Source organism: Pangasianodon hypophthalmus, chromosome 24 (genome assembly GCF_027358585.1).
Source record: "Pangasianodon hypophthalmus isolate fPanHyp1 chromosome 24, fPanHyp1.pri, whole genome shotgun sequence".
Lineage (NCBI taxonomy): Eukaryota > Metazoa > Chordata > Actinopteri > Siluriformes > Pangasiidae > Pangasianodon > Pangasianodon hypophthalmus.
Window position 1 is genome coordinate 5,516,010 of NC_069733.1, and position 20,127 is coordinate 5,536,136.

At 37.3% G+C, this 20,127-nt stretch overlaps 1 protein-coding gene across 5 annotated transcripts in view; it reads right to left on the reverse strand.

Moving 5' to 3' along the window:
- Positions 1 to 20,127, reverse strand: part of LOC113542328 (probable E3 ubiquitin-protein ligase HECTD4) — a 161,291-nt gene that overhangs the window by 86,482 nt on the left and 54,682 nt on the right. For all 5 annotated transcript variants that reach the window (XM_026939767.3, XM_026939764.3, XM_026939765.3 and 2 more), the window contains exons 18-26: positions 19,103 to 19,227; positions 14,052 to 14,205; positions 13,823 to 13,926; positions 13,421 to 13,625; positions 13,038 to 13,157; positions 7,668 to 7,772; positions 2,782 to 2,945; positions 2,428 to 2,673; positions 8 to 200 (exon numbers count right to left, since the gene is read on the reverse strand). In XM_026939767.3, the coding sequence (XP_026795568.1) occupies positions 8 to 200; positions 2,428 to 2,673; positions 2,782 to 2,945; positions 7,668 to 7,772; positions 13,038 to 13,157; positions 13,421 to 13,625; positions 13,823 to 13,926; positions 14,052 to 14,205; positions 19,103 to 19,227 (1,416 nt within the window). The remainder of the gene's footprint in view (positions 1 to 7; positions 201 to 2,427; positions 2,674 to 2,781; positions 2,946 to 7,667; positions 7,773 to 13,037; positions 13,158 to 13,420; positions 13,626 to 13,822; positions 13,927 to 14,051; positions 14,206 to 19,102; positions 19,228 to 20,127) is intronic.

A 20,127-nucleotide genomic window follows, 5' to 3' on the forward strand; every position in this document is an offset into this window, starting at 1 on the left:
TGCAAACCTGAAGCTGTCTCTCCATTGCATTAATCTTCTTGAATGTCTCAGCCATGATTTTGCACAGCAGCTCATACTCCTCTCTGTGTTCCTCTCTGTACTGCAAGTTTAGTAATGATTGCAGTGAGTCTATCAGACCCAGGTGTTTTATTACACAGGACACAATCAGTTCCTCAATTACATCTGGCCGGATCACCTCTCTAGAAGGAGAAACAGAAGAAAGCAAATTGGGTAAAAGATTTAATGCAAACAAGATCAAGAGTGGAACCAGTACAAACATCTGCAAGAGTGAGAAGTAAAAAAAGCATCGGTCAAATATGGTTTCATACAAAAATATGCAAGTTTTCCTGCAGGGAGAAAAAAGTGAAGGAAGGAAAGTGATACTGATTCTATTACCATGAGATTATCATTATCAGAGGAAATCACATAGATGATTGATGATTAGTAATTAAACATAAAAAAATCAATAATCAATTAAGAAATAAAACACAATTACAATCTTTTTTTTTTTTTAAAGAATGAAGCATCTTTTTATCAGTTTATAGCTACATTTAAAGCAAAGCACAATATTCTCTGTCCTTTCCTCTGGTGGGAAACTTAAAGGAGCAGGTTTACCTCTGACTGTTACAAAGCTGGATACTCCTTCCATACATGATTATTATCCTATAATATCCTATAATCCATTTATTATTAGGCTTAGATCACGCAGTCTACCATACAAATTCTTGTGAATTACCTGTTAGACTAGAAACAATAGTGACTGGAACGAGCGCATTAATATGAACTTGTGTGCCTTAACAGCTGGTACAATTCTCAGAGCTACTGTTATAGAAAATTAATCATCATCTTCTGACCAATCAGATTTGAAAATTCAGCACTATGGAGAGCTTCATTGACCAGTTGGAGACATTTTATCTCTTGGGGCACTCTCATATATTGAACTCATTGGAATCCTATTTAACCCTATTTATTCATAAAATGGGACAGTGCACAGGGAATTTCAAAAATACTCCACCAACAGTGTTCCAAAAGACTTATGGAGTGAAAGGTGCAAGGTGGCATACAGAGATTAAGACTGTCCTATCCTCATTCCAGGACTCCTGTTAAACAATATGATCATACCAAACATCACTTCATACTTTGTACTGCTTGTCTTTTCTACTTACAGCTGTATAGTGTTGTATAACAGCTGAGATTTTCCATGCTTAGATTTTTTTTTTTTTTTTTTTTTTTTTTTAATTTTAGAGATTTTTGGCTTGCTCATTAAGAATCTACATCTACATTGCAAGAGAAAGCAAGGACCTGCAGATGTGCACCACTACCCAAAACATTCATTAATGGGTGAGCAATGGCAGGTTTTTCCATTTTTTAAATAATTTGGATTGTCTGCAACACAAGTCCACATGTATGAGAGTTCATTAATATAAACCTACTATTTATGTTAGAGCTGCAACTACTGTCAAAGCAGTGTTGTTACAATTAACCCGCAGCTTCTGAGTTCAGAATTCAACCATGCTGTGGTATAAAAAGTTTTCGAACACAAATGCACAAGCAAATATTTAACCAGCAGTGGCAAATCCATTCATGAAGGCAAAGGAATTCTGGCAAAAACATAGTAGCCTCTTAGCATCAAACATTTTTAAAGAATTTTAAAGAACATTTTTAAAGAACCGAAAAGCTAACTCTGTTAGACACTAGTAGTTTGAAATGTGGAACAAAGCAAGGAAGCCATTTATTCCCTCTGCATTTTGCCTTGTATATAACGCCCCTCTGAGGCAAGACCTCTGATCAGAGGAGTTGTTACATTCAGTTATTGGCACTATATACAGATGAACTATTGTTATTGTGATTTTCGGCCAAATCTCCTAATTATGGGTACTTTCTGTTCTCTCTTAGCTCTTAGCAATCATACAGATTCAATGGTTGCTTCAAGTGCATTTTTAATGTATCATTCCTTTTTTTTCCCCTTAAATTTAATGAGAGCCGTGAAACACTAGACTATATTTTGCATAAAATAAATTCAAGTTTTAAAATTTTATTATAAACTACTATAAACTAAACTAGTTATACCTTAGGTGGAATCAGACAGGGATTCATCAATACTGACACTGGTATCAGATACCCGTCCATTGTGCACTCCTTTACTCACAAAAAAACAAAACAATACAAAAAAAAAAAAAAAAGCTCTGCTGATGATGTCTAATACCATATGTTACTATGTAATTACGTACTATGAGACTATGTATGTAGTGCGCATTGCCAGTCTAGCAAACAGACGACATGAAATGACACCAACCTGGACATATTCTGTGATCAAAGCTGTATAGGTGAGAACCCATTTTGTTGCATAAAATTGAATGATGGCTAACATTAGCAGTGAACATAAAGTTAACAATCTGAGCCACCTAGTCTCACACCAGTGCTTACTTGATGCTTGGCCGGAACTGTGGACGAGCCTTGCCAGAGAGCTCCCTTAGACGGCCCATTATTCCTGGGGGCAGGCGGATACGTGGTAGATCACAGTAAACACCAGGAATGAAGCCTGCCGGGGGAATCAGAACATCTGTGGGGTAGGTAAACTCTTGGTCCTCATCAATGGTAAGTGGGAGCGGAGACGGAGAGGGGGTAAGAGCCGGAGAGATGGCACCATTGGCTTCTACCTGCCATTGACATCTAAGAGCAAAAGGTATGAATGTAATGGGAAAAAAATATTTTTCATCTATACTAAACAATACGAGAATTAATTAGATTAAAACTCAACAACATGTTTGTTCAGGCTACCTCTGTAAGAGTTTAGAGCAGAGTAGGTCATGGCAAGCCTCTTCCTCCCGTGTGATCTCTGGGCCGTTGTAGAGTATGCGTAACATGGAACAAGCTAGAACGGAGAGACCCAAAGCAAGGTCAGCCAGAAAAGGCAGACCCCCAGAGACATCCTCTGATGACTCCTAAAACACAAGGCCAAATGCACAAAAAATGGACAATCAAGATCACCAACAAGGAGAGCAATACAAACATGAAGTATTTTAAACTAAACTACATGAGCTTTAAACCACCATAAACTTGTGATAAGAATTTTAGTCATCTGGTGTTACGACCCAGTCTAGGGTTAGTTCCCACCGCGTATGAAAGGAGTATATGGTGCCCTAAGAGTAGCCGGAATGAGACACACAAGGACTCAAAAGGTGATATATTGCGATATAATACAGAATTTATACATTTTGTGAGTTTCTGTACAGCACAAGAACCGGGGACAGCTTCAGGGTGGACCAGGGACAAAATAAACAAAAACCACTGCTTAGGGAACTAACATACATATAAAAGAAAAACACAAAACAAAAGACAATTCTCTTCCCCAAACTCCCTTACCGAAAACAGAGACAAAAACCCACACCCAACAGAAATGGCAAATGCACCCATACTACCGGTGAATATGTAAAAATATGTGGATATTTACAAAAACGTACAGCAGTATGACACATACAGGCAGCAGACAGAAACCAAAGGACAGATCAAGCTCGTAGTCAGGATAGCACAGATAGTTTGTGTTTTTTCCAAAAACCAGGAATATCACAGCAATATCACAGAATGAACTAACAACCACAATCACGAACGCAATCGAGTGAGCATCGACAATTTGAAGCTGTCAGCACTGGCTTTTGTCGCCACTAAATATTGTCGCCCATTGATGATGTGATGCTGTAACAGGAGCAAAGAACCTAAAATCATAGTTTCATTGTGTCCATGGGCTCTTGTAAAAAACACACAAAGAGGTTACACACTGCCTCTCCCAAGATGTATTGACGGCCAACTATAGTTTGTCCCATTAAAAAACTGTTTCACATTTTGGTTAGTATGTTTGAAGACAGGGCCACGGGAGGGGAAGAAAGAGGGGAAGGAAAAAGGGGAGAGAGCAAAACAAAATCTAAATTAACAAATGACTAGGCTACATACAGTTGAGGTCAAAAGTTTACATACCCCTTTCAGAATCTGCAAAATGTTTATTATTTTACCAAAATAAGAGCGATCATACAAAATGCATGTTATTGTTTATTTAGTGCTGACCTGAATAAGATATTTCACATAAACGATGTTTACATATAGTCCACAAGAGAAAATAATAGTTGAATTTATAAAAATGACCCTGTTCAAAAGTTTACATACCCTTGATTCTTAATACTGTGTTGTTACCTGAATGATCCACAGCTGCGTTTTTTTGTTTAGTTGTTCAAGAGAACATGTTCAATCATGTTCAAAAACATGCATTAAGAGCCGGGGGGTGAAAACTTTTTGAATTTGAAGATCAGGGTAAATTTAACTTATTTTGTCTTCTGGGAAACATGTAACTATCTTCTGTTGCCTCTGAAGGGCAGTACTAAATGAAAAAATACGATATTTAGGCAAAATAAGAAAAATGTGTTTTATGTTCTTATTTTAGGCAAAATAAGAAAAAAGGCAGTCGTGGCCTAATGGATAGAGAGTCGGACTTGCAACCTGAAGGTTGCAAGTGACCACTGCTGTGTGTGTGTTCACTACTGCGTGTGGGCACTTGCATTGGTCAAATGCAGAGCACAAATTCTGAGTATGGGTCACCATACTTGGCCACTTCACTTCACTTCACTATATCATCTCAGAATGCTGAAATGTTAAAATCAACAATTACAGTTACTGCTGGTTTTTTTATGCAAGTCTGACCCACGTCTAAAAAAAATTCAGAAACGCGTCGGATATTGGCCTTTAATGTGATAATTGACTCCAAATCCCAAAATGCATGACCCAGTGTAGAGATAAATATGTTGGAAATAGAATAATTGATGGAGATCTAAGACAAGCATGATAGGAGACTAAGGACATGCAAGGTGAATTCAGGGATATTGCAATATCAAACTGAGACAATTAAATTTAGCATCATTTATTATCTGACCCGATGAAAGACAAAACGTATGTTATTAAGCATTAGCATTGGAACCACCTGTTAATTCGTTTGAAATTTTATGAAGGATTGCAGTCAGCATCAAACAGAAGTTGCCCCGCTAAAACCCTGGTGTTAATCAATAGAATAGATAATGTGTTAAAAAAAATTAATAGCCTTTATACATTATTATATTATTCATTAATCAAAAAAAATGCTGATGTGGCCTGGGAAGAAATTTAATTTGACATCCCCTGATCATTCGCATGCGTCCCTACAGTACAATACTGTCTAAATTACTTTTGGAACTATTATTGGTAATTGTGGAGCCCTTAACAAACAAACTCAGCTTGGAATATGCCCCTAAGTTTAAAAAAAAACACACACTTATTATCCCATCTTAAACCTCCAATTACACTAATTGTATGTATTACAATGTCCAACACATATTTTCTAAGATTTTGAATTAAGTAGTGGCCCATCAGCTTCTTTCTTTTCTAAGTAAGAATAACAAGCATTGTATTACATTGATGTATAGTCCAGAACCATTTCTGGCAAAAGACTTACTGCTGTCAAATTCCAAGCCTTGGCCACCCTACATTTTTTTTTAATTCCAGATTTACAATTTGGGACTACTATAACATTAGAACATTTTATAATGTCAGTAACATATGCATACCATAAATGACTTAAAAACCACAGGAATATTCTTTGCACTGGCTTACCAAGGGTCAGCAAGCATTTCTTGATACAGTTTTTCAAAAGAGCTCATTTGAAGGGCATGTTTCAAAGTGCATATCTCTTTCCACAGTCACATCCCACTTTGAACGATACATTAGGAATAAAACACAAAGAGCCTGGTTTATACCTGATGCATGACTTTGCACATGTGCAGAAGCAGCAGGAACACAAACGGCATTATTTACACATCAGCCTGTGTACCGTGCATACATCTGGAGGATTAAAAAGTCACATCCGCTATAGCTTGAATATCAAATCCAAAACATCTCTGTCCATCAGATTTCGAAGTTGAACTGTAAAATGCTTACAGATTTCATGCACACTGACAATCAGGCTCACTAGCCCTGTTTCTCTTTACAGCTTTCTGCCGTCATCTAGATTCTGCTTTCCACTGCATCATGAGCTGCGTCTCAATTCGAAAACTCTGACCAAAACTCTGACCTCTGATTCATAAGTAGCTATTTACTAGTAGCTATTTGTCTAGAAAATCCAGAAGACTGCTATAAAAGAGAGCCTTTTGGTTGGTTTGAAGGCTACAGGAGAGGGTTTTAAAATTCAAACTTTAACTGTAATGTGAAAACCAGTTACTGTTAGCACTCAATAAAAATAACAAAAAGTGTGTGATTTGAGACAGTTTTTTTTGGGTAGCTGCGTTTCAGGATAAGAAAAAATTAAAATAGCATGTACACTCTTCATTTAAAGGTGACTGATTGAATGTGACCACCACACACATTATTTAGAATTCCACTGAAGTTCTACTTCAGTCTAATCAGACCAAAAGATTTTCTACCTCATTTTGATTTGTTCACTGGAAAGTCTCTACCATACTGACACACATCACAAAGAGATGGGCTACTTATTCTAGTGTAACTAATACATAATTCTTACACAGAAATTAGCAAGGTAATGTGTTGCATGAATTTGAAGATAATCTTACAGTTAAAATGAATACTTCTTAAAATCACTATTTTCCTTTTGTACAGCAACTACAAAAAACATATTTCACTACACAACGATTAGCCATAACATTGAAACCACTGATAGGTGACGTGAATAACATTGATTATCTCATTAAACTGGTACCTTTTAAAGAGTGGGATATATTAAGTGAACAGTCAGTTCTCAAAGTTGATGTGTTGGAAGCAGAAAAAATGGGCAAGTGTAAAGATCTGAGTAACAAGATGACAAGATGACTAAGTCAGAGCATCTCCAAAACAGCAGGCCTTGTGGGATGTTCCCAGGATGCAGTGGTTAGTACATACCAAAAGTGGTACAAGGAAGAGATGGCACCAGGATGCCCTATGTGAAGAAGGCAAGCAAGCAGAGGCAGTGTGATGCTCTGGGCAATGCTCTGCTGGGAAACCTTGGGTCCTGGAATTCATGTGGATGTTACTTTGACATGTACCACATACCATCTAAACATTGTTACAGTCCAAGTACATGGTATTCCCTAATGGTAGTGGCATCTTTCAGCAGGGTAAGGCGCCCTCCCACATTGCAAAAATTGTCCAGGAATGGTTTGAGGAACATGACAAAGAGTTCAGGGTGTTGACTTGGCCTCCAGAGATCCAAGATCTCAATCCGATCGAGCACCTGTGGGATGTGCTGGACAAACAAGTCCGATCCATGGAGGCTCTACCTCGCAACTTACAGGACTTAAAGGATCTGCTGCTAACGTCTTGGTGCCAGATACCACAGCACACCTTCAGAGGTCTTGTGGAGTTCATACTTTAACGGGTCAGAGCTGTTTTGGCAGCACAATGGGGACCTACACAATATTAGGCAAATGGTTTTTAATGTTATGGCTGATCGGTGTATTTGAAGGAAAACTACAAATAGAAAAATAGTTTTATTTAATTAGGTATATTTAGATCCGTAGTGATTCTAGATTGGTTGAATTCTATGATGTCTTTCCAATAAATGCTTTGCCATGACATTTGAATCTTGAAAATGACATATAAATTATTATTATTATTATTATTATTATTATTATTATTATTATTATTAATGTGCTTGCCTGTGCTCGGACAGTGCAGGAGAAACCCCACATTGCTTTGTCTGGTGTGTTGTGTTCACGACCACTTCTCATCTCAAAGGAAAATGTCACAGTGTCGCCCTCCACCTGAGAAACAACAAACATGTGATAAGTACATGCTGGCTAAGTAAATAATTGAGTGCAAGCGTTCTTATAAGTAACTTGCTAACTAGTGTAACTGCTTGCAAATTCTGTCACAATTTAAATTACAGAAAGATGAAAAAAGTACCTTATATTACCCCAGTGTTTTTATAAAAACCACAAGAAGTCACTATTTCAGAATGGTTTTAGTTATTTAGTAGGTGCTGTGTAATATTAGCAAGTAGCATACAGTAATCTCTCTGTAACCACAACTGGCACAACTGGCTTTTCAGTTGTTTCAAAAATAGCTGTGTTATATCATACAGTCAGGTCCTTAAGTATTTGGACAGTGACAATTTTTGTAATTTTGCCTCTGTACACCACCACAATGGATTTGAAATGAAACAATCAAGATGAGATTGAAGTGTAGATTTTCAGCTTTATTTCAAGGGGTTTAAGAAAAATATTGCATTAACTGTTCAGGAATTACAACTATTTTTACAGAGTCCCTACATTTTCCACAGGCTCAAGTTTCCACAATCCATTGTGGTGGTGTACAGAGGCAAAATTACGAAAATTGTGTCACTGTCCAAAAACTTATGGACCTGACTGTATATCATATATAATGTCTAAAAACACAACAATGATCTTAACTCAATTTTAATATGACTGGATAGTTTCTCTGGACAGTTTTCTTTCTTGAAATGTTTAATGATTTTCAGCAGCTTTTTAAATTCCACTCCTGTACTGCAAAATGTACATAAGTGACTTATCTTGAATGAATCATGAGTGACAACTTGTGATGAGATTTAATGATTGATTAGAAGTCCTGTTAAATTTACTCTGTTAGATTTGCTGTGCGAGGGTGTCTGAAGATAAATCAGATATATCTGATTTATATAAATAAATATACATTATAAAATATAAAAGAAAAGATAGAAATAAATAAAATAATAATTGAAGCATATACAAAAGTTTGGACACCCTACTAAGCCAGTACTTAGCAACACCCTTTGGCTGATATCACTGCATGCTTTCTGTGGCCAGCTAAGAGTGTTTCTCTTGTTATTTTAGGAACTTTCAACCACTATTCCTTGCAGAACATTTGTAGTTCTGATATATTCTTGGGCCATCTTGCACCTACATACAGTCCCCTCCAAAAGCATTGGAATGGCTAGGTCAATTCTGTTTTTTTTTTTTTTTTTTTTTTTTTTTCCTGCTATACACTGAAGACATTTGGGTCATCAAGAGATGACCATGAGACAACAGATCAGAATTTCAGCTTTCATTTCCTTATATTTACAACTTGGATGGGCTAAACAACTTAGAACATGGCACATTTTGCTTGAACCCACCCATTTTCATGTGATCAAAAATACTGGAACATGTGACTGACAGGTGTTTCTTGTTGCCCCGGTGTGCCTTGTTAGAATGATTGTTTAAACAACTGATAGCTCTGAATGTCTACTTTTGGTTCGAGTCCTGGGTTTTGCTTGTGAAGACTACATTTTTTGTTAAAAAGGATAAACCAACACGAAGCACTGTATTTGGGAGAAAACCAACCTATTTTGAAGCTGAGAAAAGTGGAAAATCAATCAGAACCACTGCACAGGCATTGGGCATAGCCAATACAACAATGTGGCATGTCCTGAAAAAAAAAGAAGCCACTGGTGTACTAACAACCAGATATCAAACAGGTCGGCCAAGGAAAACAGCAACAGTTCTTGACAGAAAAACTGAGAGAGCTATAAAGAAAAACCCAAAAACAACAGTCAGTGGGATCACCAACAACCTCCAAAGGGCAGAGGTGAAGGTATCACAATCCACCTTGGAAAGACTTCGAGAACAGAAATAAAGAGGCCATACCACAAGATGCAATCCACTCATCAGCAGTAAGCATCAGAAGGTCAGACTGGAATTCACAAAGAAATACAGAGAAGAGCCACAAATGTTTTGGAACAAAGATTAACCTCTACCAAACTGATGAAAAGGCCAGTGTGGGGGGAAAAAAAAGGTTCCGCTCATGAGCCAAAACATTTCAGCTCATCAGTCGAGCACGGTGGAGGTTGTGTCACGGCAAAACTCTGTCTGCCAATTTACAGAGAAATGCATCCAATCTAAGTGGGAGGAACTTCATCATGCAGCAAGATAGCGACCCAAAAGACACTGCGAAAAGGTGGCCACTCGACCTTGGCTTTGTGCACGGTGGCACGGTCATGCTGGAACAGGCTTGGCCCTCTTAGTTCCAGTGAAGGGAAATTGTAATGCTACTTGCATACAAAGACATTCTATACAACTTTGTGCTTTGTGGCAACAGTTTGTCACAACCCCAAAGCATAACAGATCCAGCTCCACACCTCACAGTTGGCAAGGTGTTTGTGTCATCAAATGCTGCGCCACTTTTTTTTTTAAAAACATAACGTTGGTGACTGTTGCCACAGAGTTCCATTTTACTTCATCAGTCCCCAACACTTGTTTCCAAAATGCCTCTGACTTATTTACTTTTGCATACTTCAGACATTAACTTTCGTGTTGAGGTCACACGTAAGGTTTTATTCTGATGACTCTTCCGTGCAGATCATGTTTGTGCAAGCAATGCTGCACAGTAGAATGATGAACTCCCCCCACTCCTGTGTCATCTAAACCTTCCTGCAGGTCCTTAGTGTCATATGGGGGGGTTTTGATTTGCCTTTCTTCCAAGCATATAGGCAGTTCTACCTGTGAGTTTTCCTGGTCTTCTTGGTCTTTCTTGACTTTCACATTTCTCCTTAACTGCCATTTGTTACTGACATTTCCAACGGTGGAAACTGTGAGCTGGAAGTGTTCTGATCCATACAGTTAATGACTGTACAACAAAGCGCCATTTACTCCCATTATGTGGTTTTCAATCTGCAGCACAGTACCCTTCTGAATGGAGAAGTGTGCTCTCATATTCTCTGCTCATTCTATGGAAGGAATTAATTTAAAAAGAAGTGACTGGCTAACCTTAATAAGCTACTACAAGTGTTCGCTAAAGTCATACTTTCAACAGTAAATTATATGAAATTTAGCTTGTGTTAGCTTTTGGTATTTGTTTATCCAATCACTTCTTCTCACATTGGTTTGCTGGTATCAGTACAATGAGCTAGTTTTAAACATCCAGAAAAACTGTAAAGAATTCCCTGCCAATGATCTGTTCGAACAGCTTACAGTAGAACAAGACATGGCTTTGCTATAGAAAAATCAATAGCTTCAGGTGCATGCTGGAAAGTGCATGAGCGTTCACATGCTCAAAACTGTCAATCACGGCATCAACCACGTCCTTTTATTTATCACCAAATAACTCTTATAAAATATCAAGGGGAGATATCAAAGTCAAATGCACTTATAAAAACCACATAACAGTATTCCTGAAAATAATTTCTAGAGCTGTAACTTAAAATGGAAATTTGCCACCTGTCCCATTCACGAACATTAGAATGGATGGTGTTAAATATTGTACTGCAGTCAGCCACTAGAGGGTCTCAGAGACATTTTGGCTTTACTTCTGAATCCCTGTTACAATGTCCACCCATATACAGTCATGGGAAAAACAAAGTATGCCCTCCATCAATTCTACGCTTTTATTTATCAAGGCCTAAATACAAATTTACAAACAAATAACCTCAGGTGACAACAAAAAACAACAGATTTCAATATGTAATTATAGTTTTAAAAAAAAAGTAAACCAGGTAGGAAATAATGGGACACACTATAATATAGTAACATGTAGAACCTCCTTTGGCAACAATAACTAGAAGTAAATGTTTTCTTTAGGAGTTTATCAGTCTCTCATGCTGTTCTGGAGAAATTTTCTTTATAACATTGCTTAAGATCATTGTTTGTGAGCATGCTGTTGAGGGCATTCGTTTATGCACAGCTCTCTTAAGATCCTGCCACAGTATCTCAATGTGGTTCAGGTCAGGACTTTGACTTGGCAATTGTCACCAACTGGCAATTGTCTTAAAGGCTCTCCATTTTAAACAATTCTTCTCACTGTGGAATGGTAAATTTCAAATTGTTTGGAGATAGCCTTATAACCTTTTCCCAGATTGATGACCAGCAACAATTCTCTGAGGTCATCGCTGATGACCTTTCTTCTTGGCATGATGTAGACACACATTTGAGTGCTCCAGAACACTAAACTGCCAAAAGTTCTGGTTTTATAGAGGTAGTCACACTTCTTGATGATTAACTAAACTTGTCCATTTCATTAGTAACTTTGTTGCTGCTAATTACACCTCTTAATGATTGTGGAGGTAGGAAGGGAACACTTATTTATTTGTTTCCCACCTGGTTTCTGAATGTTGGTTTACTTTCTGCAGAAAAAATGACTACCTACTGAAATCTGTTGTGTTTTTTGTTGCTGTTGTCACCTGAGGTTATTTGCTTGTATTTAGACGTTGGTGAGGGCCACACACAATCGTCATTTAAGCCCTGATAAATAAAAACACAGAATTGAAAAAGGGTGTACTTTTTTTTTTCCCCATGACTGTATATAGTAATTGGTTATGATGTATATTTTTATAGCCTTTCTCTGCTTTGTAAGCATAAATTAGATTTATTTTCAGATACTCAGTCAGCTGTTAAGAGGAGCCCATGGGTGTTGAGTGTTAGCACAAAGTACGAACAGACAAAGAATTTATTCTGCTTTGGAACTGTCATCAGCTGACCTTTCCTAATGACAATTCTTGGCCTAAGTATTGAATTCTCACAAGTCAATTAAGGCCTTACGTTAATTTCTATAAATAAAAAAAAATAACTAGAAGGGTGTCCAAACTTTTCCAAATGCCAAATTACTTTTTTTTCCTATGTTTCCATCAGTATGAATTAAATATAAAGTAATTATGCATTACCATTTTCAGAAAAAAAAAAAAAGTTTGAAAATAGTTTGCTGCAGAGCTTATGCGTACTCCTTTTCAAAAATCAACAAAATATGTGATTTGGCCAGGGGTGCCCAAACGTTTGAATGTAACTGTATAACCCCATTCACACCTGTACTTAGTTTGTGCTAAAATTTTCAGTCCATGGCCACTTCAGTGTGGAAAACATTTTAATTTTGGAATCAATTTTTTTGGTTCCTATAGTTCTATTGCTTTAATATTTTATGAAAGTGTATGAAGACATTATATTCAGTGAACACTTATAATTTGAAGTGTTTGCCTTTGTTCCACTTCAACAGAGAAATACTGAATAAATTATGTAATTAAAAATACATACCAGCATACCAGTGTGTGTGCTTATTTTTCTCACCTTCACAAGATCCTTTGGCCAACCAGTACCCAGAACACTGCGGCTGCCATAACCCAGGGTATTGCCACCATACTCAGTCACTTTGCGACTATTTGTGTTAGGACCAGCGTAGATAACAAGCTTAAAATATAAAACAGTGCAACATTTTAACTGAAACTCACAAAAATGATGTTTTAGATCACTGGGAAACATGCAGATGTTGGAATTTTGCACAACATAATATCATGCGCTCAGTCTTCACATATTTCATTATAATTGGTCAATTGACAAAATTCAGTTTTGCAAATTACAGCAAATGAATGTATAATGGATGGTTAAAACTAATGAATGGTGAAAACTGGAGTAAAACTGGAGTAAAACATAGGTCATGATGAAATAGACACCTTATCATAGTCGTACTGTGAAGAGCAACGAGGGTCAAAGCGTAGATAAAGACAGCGAGCACCAGGGATATGTACAGTCTCTTTAAATTTGTAGTTGTCACGAACTGGATGGATAGTTTCCACTGTTTTCCCAGCAGCCCATGGGGCAGGGATCTTAAGTCCTGTCAGAAAGCCCGGCTCTTCCCTTTCATCAAGAATCTGGAAACTGCAAGATAGGTCTAAATGTGGTGTTGTGCTTTACACTGTTTTCCAGTTCACTTTTTAATCAAAACTATTTATTTTATCTGTATTTAAACATTGATTTCGATGACTACAATGTAGATTTATTTCACTGGTTAAAAATAATAAAAATAAAAGAATAAGATATAATAAAATAAAGGTGTAAACATTGTATACACCTACTTATCATTATTGTAAGCCAAGTTAGCAGTGTGGTTTAATGGGCCACCCCTCAGTGGAGAGCCTTCACCAAATAGTGGGGACTGGGTCTTCAAAAGCAAAGCAGTCTAATTAAACAAAGAGAAATCAAGACAAAGATTGAAGTACTTATTAAGACATTACTTATTGACAGTGCACACTTCTAAGTACATGTTCATATACTGCCACAAAACACTAGAGCACACATACTAACCTGACTGGTGTAGAGGACGAGCTGGACAAGTTGTGGCATAAGAGCATCAGCAAGGGACAAAGTTTGCAGGTTGGGGTGCATCAGAGAGGTCAAGAGAACTGGCAACAAATGGCCTAGCATCGTAGCTTTAGTCACCTGCTCCAGTCCTTTTAATCTGGAAAGTAAAAGTTTTGGGTATGAGCAATATGTAATTGTACATACTACTACTACTACTACTACTACTAATAATAATAATAATTAAAGCTGCAAGCAGCATTTTTGGGCCCAAGCACCCAGAATCTGTGAGCCACACATTCACAGATGCGCTACAATTGTTGCCTAAGCAATCACAGAAAAGCAGAACCATAACTTTAAGCTAAAATTTAAAGCAAGGAACCTTTGAATTACTTATTTTATTTATTTATTTATTTTTACCTTGTAATGGATCTGTAGCCAAACACATCAAAATATTTTACTGCATTTATAATGTTTTGTGCGTGGTGTCAAAAGAAGATTATATTACCAAAACCACTGCTCAACCGCTCAAAGGGGGGAAGGCACTTACGAATATTCTATATGGCCGAAAGTATGTGGACACCTGACCATGACAACCATAGGTGAACATCCTATTCTGAAGGCATGGCTTTAATATAGAGTTGCTCCCCCCCCTTTTTCTGTTACAACAGCCTCCACTCTTCTGTGAAGGCTTTCCACTAGATTTATCAAAGCATGCATTTTAATATAAACAAGTATATTGATATTTGCACATTTTTAAAACTAGCAAAATCCAATTACTCTCCATAGCCTTTTGTTAATGTTTAACACAGAAGGGAATAAAGCCACATCGTCAGTTTCAACAGTATATGCACACACTGTATGTTGTCATGCAGTTATACTTAAGAAATACTGCACAAGCAAGAGTGCAGTTATATTGAATATTCAGTGTAACTGCATGATTGTGAGTGCAAAATAAACAATAAATTAATATTGAGCAGCTGACACAGTATGGCCATATTAGTAGAGAGCAATTCCAGCCTTACTGGACATGACATTTGCAGTCAAAACTTGAAATATAAATTCTCAGAGAATGTATCAGTATATTGAACCGTCTGTTTACATTTTCCTAAACTCCTGACGACAGAGTCCAGACATCAGAAAAATATCTGCCTATAAACGTTTTCTATTTCAGATGAGCGAAATATATCTGCCTTACAGACCTGACAAAAAAGGACACAAGTTCTTGGGAGACATCACAAGGGTTGGCTCTCCATAAAACAAAAAATAAAATAAGTATTTTAATTTTCGTTTTTGCATTTATGAGGAAAAACCATTGTTACAGACGTGATCTCTCTCCATTATGGATGTGGCAGTTCTGAAAGCAGCACTTACCTGACTATGGAAAAGTATATAAAATGCTTTAAAAACTTTAACAGAGACCTCTAGTGGGTATTTAAACCACCAAACTTTGACCTCTGAGACATCATATGCTAAGGCTGCACAATTAATCAACTTTAATCTCAGTACCACAAATAGTTATGGATTATTTTAAACTATAGCCCGGGTTCACAGCATCTCTGATGGTGTTAAGGTGTATTCAGCGAGGCATTGTTCAAGACTCAGTTTATCAATATGGTGTGTGCTTAAGACCCCGAAAGGTACGGAATTGCTTGCTTAGATACCTCAGCAGGTATATTAAGTGTTTATCATATCGGAGTTCAAATCACCAGTTTCCCCCACAATCCAAAGAAATGCAGGTCAGGTGAATTTGAGACATTAAATTGCCCGTAGGTGCGAGTTCGAGTGTGAATGTGTGTATGTCTGTGTGTGTTATCCCTGTGATGGACTGGCCATCTGTCCAGGGTCTTTCCCTGCCTACGGCCCGAGACACTGTAATAGGCTCCAGCATCACCGCGACCCTACACAGGACAAGCAATGTGGAGAATGGATGGATGGATGGAGTTTAAAATCGCAATTGTGTCAAAATGATCGCAATATTATGTTTTGTGTCAAATTGCACTGTTTTCGGCGAGTTTGGACAGCTCAATACGCAAACATGAGTCAAAATGAACGCACTGTTTTGTATCAAAATGATCGCAATATTATGCTTTGTCCAAATGATCGCTAGTACTAACAATTTCAGTAGTTATGTTTTAACCAAGTCTGGCTGGCATTTATATTCTACCTATTAAGAGGAGGAAAAAAGAAGCAGCAATACGATCTGTGTGAAACAGATGTCCAGAAAAGGTGAGCATACGGTACTTACAGTATTATCATTTATTGTTTATTATGAACATGTCTAAGAAACAATTTTAAAAATAAATATTTAAACTAATTTTTGACAGAATTTAAATTTTTTTACACTTGTAACTGAAAGTATCATTGAATATTGTAAAAACTTTGAAATGACGATATGTATTACTAAGCAGTTAAAACATCAAGTGCTGATTGTTGTTGTTCTTATTATAAATCAGAGATTGTGAACAATCAAGGTGAATAAATATGAACAAATATGATTAATTAGATGACATCTAGATTCCTTTCATATTATTTTTTCCTTTCACTATTCTGCAAAGACTGTCTCCACAAAATGATTCCTCCCCCTGTTGTCTACTTGTGGACTGAAATTCTGAACCACCTGGTCACGTCACCCAAGCTTTATCTTCCACCATCGGTAAGATGTACACAAATCCAGCTTTGTCATTCCTTCTCAAGAAAAGCATTTCAAGTGCCTCCTGGTGTTGGTTATTCACAAGTCCAACAAACTGTCTAAATTATTTGTTTGCCTTGGACTGGATCAACACACAATCTCCAGTTTTAATGTTCTCTGCAGCAGTTAACTGGGACTCAGACGACTGGTGTTCAGGCGCTTCAGTAGATGTGTGGACACCTGACTGTTCTGCCTCAGTGTAGATTTTGTGATGAAATTTTCCCCAGGAGACTGGCTTAATATGATAGATGGACTGAGTGCCCAGAACAGCTGTGGTAATGGCCCACCTATCATCCAGCTTATAGTGCTCTGTAAAAATCTGTGATTTCAGTAGATGTCGTCGGTTTGATTTCAGTGTAACTCTTCCTTGCAGAATCTACAAATGAGGCAGCATCTGTTGAGGACATCTGTATTAACAGCATGCTTCACTGTTGCTCCCACACCATCCATGGCTCCATTGCCATGGCTTGTAGCAAAGAAGTGCCAATGCACCCTTATATTTGGGAACAGCTCCTTAAATGTGGTTGATATAAAACACCAGATGAACTTGTTTTTAAATTGAAAAGCAGCTCCATCACTGAATATGTGACCCTCTCTCATCTCAGGATGCTTCTCTTGAATGTGTTCCACAATCTTGGTGAGGAACGTTGCCACAGACCTCTCGTCATGTTCCAAGCTGTCACTCACAATGGCATGTGACTCTGGATCTCCATCAGACCACAGAACAGAAAACACTGTGACCTGTTTCTCATGTCAGTGTGCTGACTCGTTCTGATCTCAGCAAAATCTACCTGCAGCACCACAATTTCCTTGTCTGTCTTTGTTTGCATTTTTTTTTGCTTGGAAAAATGCACTTTGTTGTCTCTTCACAAAACAGTGATTAAAAAATTTTTTGTAGTAGCTGTCTTGAGAGCATGAAGTACATTGCCCAATGTGCCACTCTTCTGGACCTTATTTGACAGCCCTCTTGTTGCTTCCCATGTGTACCAGGTCACCTTAATTTGCTTGTCTGGAAGGCACAGTGGCACATAGCAATTTTTTTTTCTTTCTAATAACCATACTTTTTTGGTAAAGCTTGGAGTGCTCGTTTTATTGCCTTGGCTAGAGACTGTCTTGATTTAAATGGTGATTTCTTTGGCGACTCCTGAAGTAAACAAGTGACTTCTTGAGCAAATGCGAGAGAGTAAGGGAGCTTGCAAAGGCAAAGGCAGAGGAAAAGTCCTCTGCCTTTGCAAGCTCCCTTACTCTCTTTGCCTCTTGTTTTGATTGCGTTTGCTCCTTTCTTAGTCTCTCTGCCTTTTTTCTTTCCTTTTCCTTGAAATTGTCATCATTCCTCTTCCTCTCTCTGAATGCCATTTGTGTTTCAGCATTAGTTTTTGCTATCACACTGTAAGATGAGATGTATATATCTTACTAAATAATTTATTGTTGTTTCTTTATTTGTGCTAAATAGAGTGAGGGAAAAAAATGTCATCACGAGAGGGGTGTCCTTTAAGGTAAGATGTAAGCGATCAGCTGAGTGAACATATGTGCAAGCCTGTTCATCTCTCCCTTGCTCTTTTGCTCTCATTTAATCAAATGCTATAAGAACGATAACACTGTAATCTGTAATTCCCCATTGTGTTCACGTTATTAGAATTTAATTTCTAAAATGTTATTAGAATAAATTAATTTCTAAAATGTTCCGAGACACAGTAAGCCTGAAACAGATCACAGCAATATGAGTCAGTCATCTAACAGCAATATCATAATAAACAAATGTGCACCGGTGATATGCATATAATTTAATATGAAGCGTACATAACGGTCACATCCGTAACACAGTATTATGGTTGCTCAGAGCAAAGAAGGGAGATGAGTTGTTGATCATAATTAGCATGGACATAATTTGGCTTTGTACAGAAAGTTTCATGTTATTTGTATTAATACTTACTATATGATATAAACTTAATCTTTAAACCGTTACGGATGTCATACAGCACTGAAGCGTTGTGACTTCCTAAATATAGCTCTCATAAATTCAAAAGGCAGCTGTATTATGACAAAGTGAGTGTATTTATTTCTCAGACATTTCTCCATCTTTCTGCGAAATGAACCCTCTTTTGAAAACATGAAATATGGCTGGTTGAAAATGTCATTTTAGTAATGGCACACACCTCATATGTGGTGGATAAACATGGCAATTTCCTTAAAATTTCTATTACAGCAAATTAATGCACTAAAATACAGACCTAAATGGACAACTTAAAAAGGTTTTTTTTCTTTTGGTAAGAACTTTATTTTTTAATGGTAAGGTTGACATTTGCATGGAATTGCTCTGAACTGGGACTAACTGTTGTATAATTAATAAAATGTTCAGGCTCACCTGCTTTCAAGATCGGTAATGTCACTGTTGATGAGGGCAGTGGTGACTTGATGAAGAGTCTCCAGAACTTCATCACAGCCAATCAGGATCTTGCAGGCCAGGGACAGGATGCTGGTCTGCAGTTCCTAAAACAAACAAATTCACACAGACACATACTTCTGTATTAAGAACAAAATTAATTTACCTAGGACAGCATCCACAGGGTTTTCAGGGTTTTCATTCACTGCCAGTATAGCACAGTTTGATGCTAGCAAGCTAATGACAGCTCTGCTAATGCAATGCATTCATGCCATGCTTACAGTCTGAGGAAAAAATGGGATTTTACTTTTTATTTAAAAGCATAAGAGAAAAACCCACAATATTTCGGTAGTGTTACACACACACGTCGCATAGCATGAACTTGAACTGGAACAGGGCAAAAGCCGTGAGCTAGTGACGGCCCCTTTTTTCAGCTGGTTGTTTTTTCCAATTTTTTTTCCCAGTTTTTTACTGAATTGTTGAAGGTGCGCTGAAAAGCACTGTGAAAATGAACACCAGCCAGGAGCTGTGCTAAAATTCCACCTGTTTCCCGAGTCGGCCTTACACAACAGGGTCCTACATGTATATGTGGATGTCAGAGTAAATATGTGCGCAGAACTCCCGAAGGAATTCTGACCAATCCCACCCATGCCTGCAGGCAGTTATTATTTTTGTTTGTAATATTTTCCAATAAACCAAAATACAAATACATTACTAATTTACACATAGCAATGTTAACCGGAATAAAGCAATTACTAAGAATGAATGAGTGTGGTAAACACACTACACGTTAAAAATCACCATTTTATTTTACTATCTCAGAATGCTATGAATTAGCAGATTTTGCTTGTAATGACTGTTTTATATAATAAATAATGTAGCAATTCTTACATTTTACTAAAGCAAAATAAATCAAATTAAATTTAAACAAATACAACACAAGTGGAGTGTTGAAGTGACCAAAACAATACAGCTCAGGATTTTGTCTCATTTCTTTTTAAATAAAT